Here is an 11569-nt window from a genome sequence, read left to right as displayed (position 1 = left end):
GCCTTTAAACCTATCTAGCTTTAGGAGATTGAGTTACAAGACATCACTACACATAGTTAAAAGAGTGGGACTGAATAATCGGATGATTTGTGATGATTTGAATAACTGCTGTCATAAAGTCAGTAATAGGTAGGTTTTTTAGAATCCTTAGCAAATTCGTAGCTAAGCGCCTTTTAAAGTGTAAGAATTTCGATTTTTGTAAAATATCCTACAATTGGAGCGCTGAAGCCCTCGGCAACTTCCCCAGTGCCGAAGAATTCCTACGCCATTGACAAAGACATTTGCTTTAGTTTCAAAAAGTGTTTTACGATCCACGATAAAATTGGTAATATTTTATTTGGACTTACAGGAACATTCTCTGCGCCACCTAGCGTTAATTTAGTAAGGATTTGAATGGTGGTCTGCTTAGAAATCCAATTCTTCAGCTGTATGTTTAGGCGTGTTAATCAACATTTATTAGAATAGCTTTGAAAATTTATTCACTTAACATTGTATACGCCTTTTTGTGCATTTGAGTAGATGCTGAGTATTAGAATTCTTTTATGTCTGTTTCAATATGTACTTTTAGCGAGGACTTACGTTAATGATGCAGGATATATTAATAAAGATTCCCACCATGAAGAAAAAGAAAAAGATCTGCACATTGCTGCCATTTTTCCTATGGAAGGGTTCGGAGGCTGGCTTGGAGGGCAGGGATGTTTACCTGCTGCTATGATGGCTCTAGAAGATGTTAATAAAGAAGCCAACCTACTTCCTGGTTATAACCTACGCATGCATTGGAATGATAGTCAGGTAAACATAACCTGTTTCCATGGTAACCGTTAATAGGTTTTTCCCCTGTTTTCTCACAGGGGTTGACAAGCGATTCACGAAACTGTCCATGATGCGAACATAAAGTACTTAGTAGTAATTAACAGTTTTAAGTTGGGAAAGAATTAAAAAAAAAAAAAAAGAACTAAGCTGTTTTCAGGGCCAACAGTTTTAAGTTTCTAAATTGAAATGTGGGAATGTTTATGGATTTTGGGTAGGGAACAGTGAAGAAAACTTGCACTAATTATCTAGTTTCACGATTTCTACCCAGGCGGCAGGTTTTTTTAAACCGTATTAAAGTTGAACCCCCCCCCCCTCCCCTCTCCAAACTTTCCCACACATAAGCAAAATAAAATAAAAGACACTAAATGTGAAATAAATAAGATTTGGCAATTCATTGTTATTTTATTTATTGTATTTATTTACCAAGGAGTCTTTAAAGGTTTAAAGCTTTCAACATGAGTTGCTAAGGAAACAGTTCTTAAAAGGTATGGACTCTGTCCAAGAGGCCATATGCATATCTTTTATTAATAAATAAGAGTTTTGCTGACTTGATGCTGTTCCAAACTTCTGGGTCTCATCTGAGAACATGCATTAACAAACAAACAATTTTTTTTGGGGGGGGGGGAGGGGAAGGATCTAAATACATTGAATACCATCTAGTAGTGCATTTTTAAAAGTTGTATACTTTCTAATGTGAAATCTTGGTTAATACATAAATCATAGTCATTGAAGGCAAAAAGTTTAAAAGACTGTGGCTTAGTATTGCAAACTATGACTAAACAAAAGGATAGTAAATACCATTGTTATTTATAGCCAAAGAAGTGGCATTGTTTATATTTAACTTTATAGATTTTCAAAGGCAAAGATCCTTTTTTTCCTGATAATTTGCAGTGCTCTAAGCTGTAATCTTTCAGACTCCTTTCTACTATAACTAAGAAAAGCATCATCAAAAGGATTTTCCTTTCTAGATGTACACATTTACCAGGAACATGGATCCATTTCTGTCTATTGAAAACCAACTTTTACAGGACACTATCCACAATATGTCAGCCTTCATCCACCTCAAAAGTATGGTTTTATGAAATCCTTAGTGTTTAATGCACAAAATTTGTTACTCCAAAGGATCTCTTAAAAGAACTGGAAACTATCCAACAAACAGCTTTACTCAATGGATACAACCCAAGAATAATTCTGAAAATAATTAACAACTCTGCTAAACAGAAACCAAGGCAAGAAGTCCACAGGACTCCTATACCATATGTTAAAGGCATCTCTGAACAAGTGGCAAAAATCATCACTACCTACAACCCATCAACCAAATTCATAATCTCTTACCTTCTTCAAAAGACTAATTCTTACAGATGATGCTACTGTATGCCAACAGATGCAAGATCCTTTGACACTTCTGCGCATGTCACAAGAAGGAGAATCCATTCCGATAATAGGATAATTAATCCGTCTTTTGGGATGAGTTTGTTTATTATTACAGGTCGGAAAATTTAGCTTTTCTTTTATCAACAGTGTAGTTTTTAAAATGGTAACTATTTTCCTTGTATAACAGTTGGAAAAAATGTATGTATAGTATTAACAAAATTAAAAAAGGTATAAAATAAAATAAAAATTCATTCCTTCATTTCTTTCTCCCCTTCAGCATGAATTGACTATTCTTGGCAATTCACCGAACTAGGTTCTAGGAAGTGTGGGTGTACAATACCTGGTATATACACCACATACCATGTTTGTGCAACTTGTTTTATTGTCATTATTATGGGTACTCAATGGAGTCAAAAGACTCATCATGGGAGACCCAAACTATCCATTAACACAGTGCTTGTCGAACATCCCCTTAGACCTATTCACTGTTGGGGCACTCACAAACCTCTGGCAATTCATTCCACTCATTCACTTTCCAAGTAAAGAACCTAATCGGCACATCCTTACTGACCATACTTTTAGACAACTTCCAAGTGTGATTCCTTGTTTTTTCCCTACTCCCAATGCATTGAAAAATTTCTTGTGTCAGGCTTATAGAATCCCTTTAGTAACTTATAAGTTTCTATCATATCCCCTCTCCTCTGCAACCCACACACCTGTCACTCACCACCTCCTGATGACCAAGAATTGCAGGTGACCAAATCACTATAGTCAACATGTGGTCGAATCACAGCATTATAAAAAGGGATAATAACTTCCCTTTCTTTTTTTATCAATATGTTCATTAGCATCCAAGTGATTGTCTGAGCTATTTTGCCAACTCTGGCAATATGTCCTCTGAATTTCAAATCTCTATCCACCATCACCTCTTTTACTACATACAGACAGGAAGATCAGTAAGTAAACATATTTCTGAACATCAAGACCATGTCGGGCTCATCAAACCTTACAAATCTGGCCAAGTACTACACAGAATTGAAAGCATTAGCCACAGGATCCAATGGGAAAACCCCAAACTGTTACACAGGCCCATGTATAAACATGAATATTTATACAAAGAAAGTGCTGAAGCCCTATTCATCCACTTAACTTCAGTCGTAATGACTTTCTTACTATTTCTAAAAAAAAAAAAAAAAAAAAAAAAATCAGCTAACGCCTTTTTTTTTTTTTTTTTTTTTTTAATATATGGGGAGAAGGCAAGGCCATTTAGCCCTGTCTAACTTTTGGAGACTGAGTGGGCAGTTCAATCTCCACTGGTACCAATCAGAGATAGATGGCCCAAGGCTATCACTAATTAAGCGGTACACAGTGAAGAGAGATGGCTCAAATGTGCCGCCATCTCGTGGTCCCTAACCCTAACACAATATATTTAATGTCTGAAATAATGTGGGTTCTACGGTCGATTTACTTGAGTTTACGGGATGAAAAACCCGAGTTTCCGGGAGGAAAAAACCCACTTGCCCGTGCCAGAGATCGACTAACTCGGGAACTGGTCGAAAAAAAAGGCTTAGAAAAATTTCCTCTAGTCGCCGACTAGACTCGAAACCAAGTCTTCCTTTGTGCGGCCAAGCGCCGTGGTATGCAAATGCCACATCCACTTAGCTACACAGGCTCTTACTATTTCTAAAGTGTGAGAAATTGTTATTCACTGTATTCTTAAGTTTAATTTTTAAACTCAAATTATCTATTTTTATCTTCATTCAAATAGTTTTTAATGAACAAACAAGCAATTGTATGTATAGATGGATTCTAATGTAATATATGTGCTCTTTTTCTTTTATTCAAATTCTTTACTGTTGTTTGCTCACACTAATGAATTCTTATGATACGTCAGGCAGAATATCTGTGCAATAAAATCATTTTTATCGTGGTACATGTGTGATTCTATAATTATGGATCTCCACAGGTCTCATTATACAAGTAAATCCATTTTGATTTCCTTTCCATTTCTCCTCAGATTTCTTTATCTTTCTTACTTGAGGTGTATAATTTGTGTTATTGTTAACAAATATTTGTTAACTGATTCCTTTGCATTGCTGATTTCTCTCCTTTCATATTCTTCCATTTGTGGTATTACCCAGATTTGCTTCTAAGTCTTATAATCATCTTTCTTGTAAGTCCACATAAATTTCTTTCTCATTGAGATTGTTCCATGCCTTTTCACTTCCTTCCCCAAATCAAGACTACATGATCACTCACAAACTGAGTACGACGATGACATCTCACTCGTGGATAAATTTTCTAACACTGTGATGCCATGTTCGAAACTTGATGCTTGTGTTCCATCTATCATATGCTGCCTAAAATAATTTCCAAAAATACAAAAATTGAGGTTTATTATTATAACTTGTATCCTCTGTCCAGTCTACAGGGTAATTCTAAATTATTGTTGGGGTTTCTGTGGCCTATAATTTTCAAACAGGAAACAACAAAATAAAATTGCTTACAGAACATGAAAGTGTAACTCAAAAAGTTTTATTTGGCAATACCATACTCACTGCATTAATGTCTGGGAGATAATATAGCATCATACTTCAAAATGGTGGCTGTTCAAGAGAGAGCAATGTGCATGCTTTGGTTTTTTGAATCCGTTATCACAATGCAATGTCATTACAGAACTCAGTATGGAAAACATCTAATTTCAGATAATGCTATCTGGCATTGGTTAAAGCAATTTCAAGAGACTGGTAGTGTTCAGCTAAAAAGGAGTGGGAAGACCGAGCACTTTGCAAGATGTTGATCGAATCCAGTAAGCATTTTAGTGAAGCCCACAAAAATCAACTAGACGATTGCAGTTAGGTATACATAAATGACTGTTTGGAGGGTTGTTCGTAACCACCTTCAATGTTGTGCCTACAAACTATAGATTGTGCAGGCTTTACAGCTGGATGATAAACCCCACCATTTCCAATTTGCCCAAGACATTTTGTCAAAAAGTCGAAGATGATGAAAATTACCTATAGAGATGGATATTTAGTGATGAAGCAGTGTTTTGCATATCAGGGAGGGTAAATCATCATAACCGCAGAACATGGGATCAGAAAATCGTTCCACCATTTGAGTGTTCAAAAGAGATAGTCCAAAGGTGAATGTCTGGTGTGCTTTATCATGTTCAGAAGTTTTGAGGCCCTTTTTCTTTGCAGAAAAAACAGTGACAGTGGTGAACTATCTGGACATGCTGTAATCTGTTACCCCAGTTGGAAGATCATCAGCCTGAATCATCAGCTTGGGTTCTTATTGTCTGAGAATTTCTTGATATGCATTTTCCTGGGTGCTAGGTTGGGCATGGTAGACTGATTCTGTGGCCTCCGTGCTCGCCCAATATTACGCCACTTGATTTCTTCCTGTGGGGATACATGAAGGACATTGTTTACCAGACCCTTGTGACCTCCGTTAATGAACTCGAGACCTGTAGGTTCAAATCCCACTGTGGGCATGGATGTTTGTAATTGTCTGTGAAAATACAAGTGGTGGTGATGGGCAGTAGATGGCGTTGGTTCGAGTAGGTGCCTCTCTTGATGAGTCTTTGGACTCTCTGGATGTGTCATGTAATAATAATAATAATAATAATAATAATAATAATAATAATAATATGCTGTCCTGCCCACTTGTATCTGATATCATAAACTCTCAGAGCCATTTTTGCCATTTCTCTTAGGTTTCTTACCCTGATAGAGCAGAACTCATCTGCTGTTATTAGTAACACTCCATCACTACCTCTCATCCTTCTAATATATGCTGTATCCTTAATATTATTGTTATTATTATTATTAGTATGATCAGTATAATCATTATCATTTGTTAACAGTTTATTTAATATATGCTTATGAAAGGGATGCAACTGGTCATCAATATCACACTGCCTGCTGCAGATACTCACTATATTCTTCTTTTTAGCACTTGCTTTTCAGCTACACAGTCTCTAAAATTGCTCTCAGATTCTTTGCTATCCAGTTTACCCTATCTTTAAGGTCATTCATCTCATCTAATTTTGACCTTGCTTCATTGCCATAGTTATGCTCTGTGTCATTCCTCCAGTCAACCCACTCCTCTAATATGCTATTCTGCACATCCTAAATCGCTGATTCTCCACACATTATGTTCCTCACAGCCTTATTCATTCATCTTTTGCTAGCATCCTTCAAATTCTTTTCTTTTCTTCCATGCTCTTTCTCCCCACACCTTTTTCTCATTCACTCCCAGATTAGAATAAGATAAATCATCCCTTCCTTCTCTCTAACAGTATGGTATTATAAAAACTCAGGGCAGAATTGATTTGCTGTGATAATGCTGCACTCACTGCTTAACTCAAACACATATAAAACACCTTTTTATCCATTTGTTACAGCTTTCACCAGACAAAAAGAATACCAACACCCCCATACTCCACCATCAAATATAGACTACACAAATCCATCACCATTCCATGTATCTTTGTGGCACCTCTGAAAATGTGGCCAAGATCCCAAAGAAATACAGTAATCCCTCGAAATGCGTCCCTGATTAGTGTCATTTTTTTCGATACCCAAATTCGATTAGTGTGCCTCTAAAATTCGATTAGTGCACCTATATATATTTTAAAAATAATGATACAAATTTTAAAAAATTTTCTATCTATACATTTTTATGGCTAACTATTTTAAAAAAATCACTCAGCAGAATGAAATAATTTAGTGATTAAAACATTTTACAAAGTTATTTTTAATGGCATACTACACTACTTCCATGTACACTATGTATACTATGTTCCAAATTTTACTGCCAAAATTTATGTCGTCTGCCATAGTACACCCACAGATTCGAGATCCTTTGACACTTCTGCGCATATCACAAAAAAGGAGAATCCATTCTGATAATAGGGTAATCAGTCAGTCTTCTGGGATGATTTGTTTATTATTACACGTTGGAAAATTAACTTCTCTTTTATGATCATTGCAGTTTTTAAAGTGGTAACTGCTTGCCAAATTTTATCTATAAAGCGCATGATTTCACATGTTGGCGACCATTTCGTACTTCCTTCATTTCTTTCTACCCTTCAATGATAATGTCCAAGAGTTAATTAAATCTCATTCTGAAGAATTAAGTGATTCCGACCTGCTAAATTTAGATGCACAGTGGGAAAATATGAAGAAAATTTAACTACTGATAGTCAGCCAAAAGAGATTTTACAGAAACAATTTGAAAATATTTTTCGTTCAATCGAAGTTTTTAAGCAGCAATGCTTAGAGGCTGACTCTGATGAAGAGAGAAGCAGTAAAATTTGCAGAAGAGTAGAAGAGGCAATAGGGCCATACCGTCAGTTGTATGAAAAAAAGAAAAAAATGCCCACCAAACTACGTTAGCTCAATTCTTTGTTAAGAAGTAGAATAATAAAATTTATATTATGAATATGTTTTATTGTCTTTCAGCTTCATGGTTTTCCTTTAACTAGGCCCTGAGACATACCTTAATTTTTTTATAAAAAAATTAAGGGTTCAAAAAAGAAATTTGAGGAATGAATTATACTTTTTTTCATAGGTTATTATATTCGATTAGTGCGTTTTCGATTAATGCGCCTGTTTTAAAGAACGCATTAAGTGCCTTAATCGAGGGATTGCTGTACAATCTTATGACTACCTTCAAACCACATAGAAAGTTATCATCCCTTATCTGCTTGCCTAAAGACCAGCTGCAACCTCTGAATTTATTTGGGGATCTACCAGATGCCCTACAGCTGTAACCCTTTCTGTTATGGCCAAGCAAGTGGGACAGCTAGCAATAAGATATCAGTGCACAAAGACAACATCCATTTCCCCCATTATATCTGCTTAGATTTAGCATACCACCATGCCTTGGATATCCACACAGGATCCAATGGGGGAAAAAAAAACTACCTTACTCCACCAAGCAATTTGAATTAAATTTTTAAATTTTAGGGGTGTTTATTTGAATCTGCTTCTGTCATCACTAATTATCCTAACCTAAACACATATAGTTATATTAAACTGCCTTTCATCTGGGAATTTGCCATCTGCAGACAATAAGCCCAACAGCCCAGAACACTCAGTCAAACTAAATAGGTGGTATAATTTAGGTCGGTATGCCTCTTTGTATTTCTCCTGTTCATTCTCACTTACTAATGTAGTGCTTCTATGCATGTATTGGTACTAGTGTATTATTATTCCTTTGATGATATCAATTTAATTTTGATGAAATATTAAAATTAATAATTTCTGGTAATCAGAATTTTTGTTTATTTTATTTTATTTTATTTTTTTGAATTACACAACTACACTTGATTTGGTTCCTTGGAACTTGAACAGTGTTGTCTCCTGTTCATTCAGCTGTGACTGGGGTATGTAAAAGTATGATTTATGCTGTTTGACTCACTCATTATTGTGTTAATATTTTGAATGTTGTAACCAATTATTTTGCTCTCCTCCTGAATGATGCTCATGTTACAATGAGCAAAATAAAAATATATAAAAATAAATTCTAATTTCCTTTACATGAGTAATTAAACTTAATTTTTTTAAAATTTTATTTTTATTTTTTTTAAGTATCATTAAAGTCACATCATCTGATCATAGCTCTCCCTAACTTTGCATCAATCCACAAACAACTGCATGTCCCTATTTTAACCTTCCATTGTCATTAACATGCAAATTAAACAGTAATGGCCCCTAGATTCTTGGAGTATACATTACTGGTGACTTTCCTCTCTTCTAGAATACAGCCAGGAGAATAGCTGTCTGACATCTATCAGATAGTTATTCTCCTATCCAACTCATTAATTATTATCCAAACCATCTATTTCAATTTAATTACCAACAAATTTTTCATATTTCATAATCTGCCAAGGGCTCTTGCAAAATCTAAATATATCATTGTATTTATTATTATTATTATTATTCGTGACACCTCCAAGGAGTCCGAAGACTCATCGCAGGAGGACACCTACAACTGTCTCATCCACTACACCAAACTTCTTCTACGAATCATCTCCATCAACGCCATCTACCCCCCACCTCTACCACAACTAGTATTTTTTGTCTGTAAATTGCGTGTGTTCCGAAGGGCCGATTTGTCTGTATGCGGGATGAAAAACCCGAGTTTCTGGGAGAAAAAAATCCTTCTACCTCCGTATGAGATCAGCTAACTCACCTTCGATTGAAATCGCCCAGATAAAGATTCCTCCCGTCGCGACGAGAATCGAACTTACGCCTATTCCAATCAAAGGGTGCAATGTACCATTGTTCTTCCAATTACGCTACGAAGGTGCTTATTTACATACCTCTTGTCTAATGCATTTGGCAACTTGTAATATGTGTAAGTAGATTGCTAAAACTCATCTTATCTTCAGTAAAATACCTGTTGACCATTACAAAGAACACTGTTATATCAACCCATTTCTGGATTCTAGTTCTCACTGACCTATCCAACATCTTAACCACAACTCCAAATACACAGATTAGCCTGTAATTCAAATTATCAACTTCTTTATGAAGAAGAGCAATGTTTCTCCATGATAAAGTTTAATGGAATGAAACAGCATCACTAAAGACAAATTTCTCCCCCTCTCAGTTCCAGGTGTATATATAGAGTTCCTTGTTCCTGCAAGTTGGCCTACTATGGACAGACAGGAAGATCAGTACATACTGTCTGAATGGAAGAACATAAAAATTATTTGCAGTAACAATCTTACCTTGCAGACCATGCTTTGGATACAGCTCACAGAATCAATTGGAAAAAGACATGTTCCATCACAGTAAATTTAAAAGAGAAAGACTGTTTTTAAAATCTGCTGCTGCTGCTGCTCTTAAAAATTACCCTAATTTAAATAAATATAGTTGCATTAAACTTCCCAAAATATGGGAAACACTAACACTACGAGATTCCAGTTTACATCTTAGGCTGCCGACAGGTATCCATAGAGGGGCGCTCCACCTAGTTAGGACTCCTAGTCTTTTGTCCACACTTTTCAGTTGGTTTTGTGCAGCCTTTGTGTGTGTGTGTGTGTGTGTGTGTGTGTGTGTGTGTGTTACCAGTCTCATTTTGTACTCCCTGACGATGTCTCTGGAATTGAGATGAATCGGAAGCATTAAATACTATTTTTAATTGTTTCCTAGTCTGTTTCACTCCATTCAACTTTTCCCAGCACTTAAGATTTAACACACGAACAATTGCAAGCATAGACTTCTGGCTAATTGGTTCAAAAGACATATTTCGGTGATTACACCACATTTTTTATTATTCAGTTATACAATATACTGAAATCATAGTTCCTGACAAGTTTCGTAAATTGTAGGATTTACATCTTAGGGGTAAATAGTATAACTTAAAGTTTAAACAAGAGAAATTAATAAATACAAATCATAACTGTCTGGCTATTCATAAACTGAAATAACAGAATGCAGATATAAAACGTTATTGACGTTGAACAATACTGGACGATGTCACGTGTTCTTGTTCTCGTTCATACAGTCTGAGCTTGGATTGAGGTAGATTTTTTTATTAGAAACATGAACAATGTTTCTCACTTTCCACTTCTTTGGAACTCATAATGTTGCAAGACTTGTTAAACAAGCTTGCTAGAGGTACTGTTAACTCACTGGAATCTGCCTTTAAACATGCAGTGATATCAGTCATACTGCCACCTAATTAATGTCAAGTTACCTCATTCTTTATAGATCTCCTGCTTTCTCATTCACCATTATCCCCACCTCATTCATTCCCTTGATTCCTTGCAAAATCAAGCAAGCTGTGCTGGAAAAGAAAATGTTATGGAGAAGATACAAGATAATCAGGTGGTGAATCAGTTCCATGAAGAGTATAAAGTGTGGGCTAGAAAGGAAATGAGCATGGTAAAGAAAGAAAAGGTGCAGTATGAGAGGAGATTGGCTGGTCAGGACAAGGTTAACTCAAGGGAATTTTTCTGCTACATAACAAGCAAGAGGAAGAATAATTATGGTAGACTAACATTGGTGGATAGTCATGGCAGCAGACTAACAGCTGCAGCAAAGGATATAGTGGAATTATTGAACGAGCACTTTATCAGTGATCATTTATACCAGTGTATATATACTGGTATAAATGATCCAGTGCAATTTATAGAAGAGAGGCAAGTATTAGGAGAATTAGAAGTGAAAGAAACAGAGGTGTATCAGATGTTGGTTGGGTTAGATGTGAATAAGGCTGTGGGAATGGATGACATATCACCACGTATTCTTAAGGAATGCACACCACAGTTGGCTATGCCCTTGACCTGGTTATTTAATGAAAGTTTTGCAGTGGGTAGGGTTCTTAAGGAGTGGAAAGAAGGCAAAATAGTACCACTGCACAA

General features: G+C 35.9%; 1 protein-coding gene across 2 annotated transcripts in view; it reads left to right on the top strand.

Moving 5' to 3' along the window:
* The first annotated feature begins 417 nt into the window (after positions 1-417).
* GABA-B-R1 (gamma-aminobutyric acid type B receptor subunit 1) overlaps positions 418-11569 on the top strand; it is a 194835-nt gene continuing 183683 nt past the window's right edge. For both annotated transcript variants that reach the window (XM_090395464.1, XM_090395455.1), the window contains exon 1: positions 418-792. In XM_090395464.1, the coding sequence (XP_090251590.1) occupies positions 520-792 (273 nt within the window). In that variant the 5' untranslated portion in view covers positions 418-519. The remainder of the gene's footprint in view (positions 793-11569) is intronic.

This window comes from Typopeltis vanoorti, chromosome 1, assembly GCF_054136105.1.
Source record: "Typopeltis vanoorti isolate ZY-2024b chromosome 1, IOZ_Tvanoo_1.0, whole genome shotgun sequence".
In the NCBI taxonomy this organism is placed as follows: Eukaryota; Metazoa; Arthropoda; class Arachnida; order Uropygi; family Thelyphonidae; genus Typopeltis; species Typopeltis vanoorti.
The sequence above is the reverse complement of the archived record's forward strand: the minus strand, read 5'-3'. Positions and strand labels throughout refer to the sequence as shown.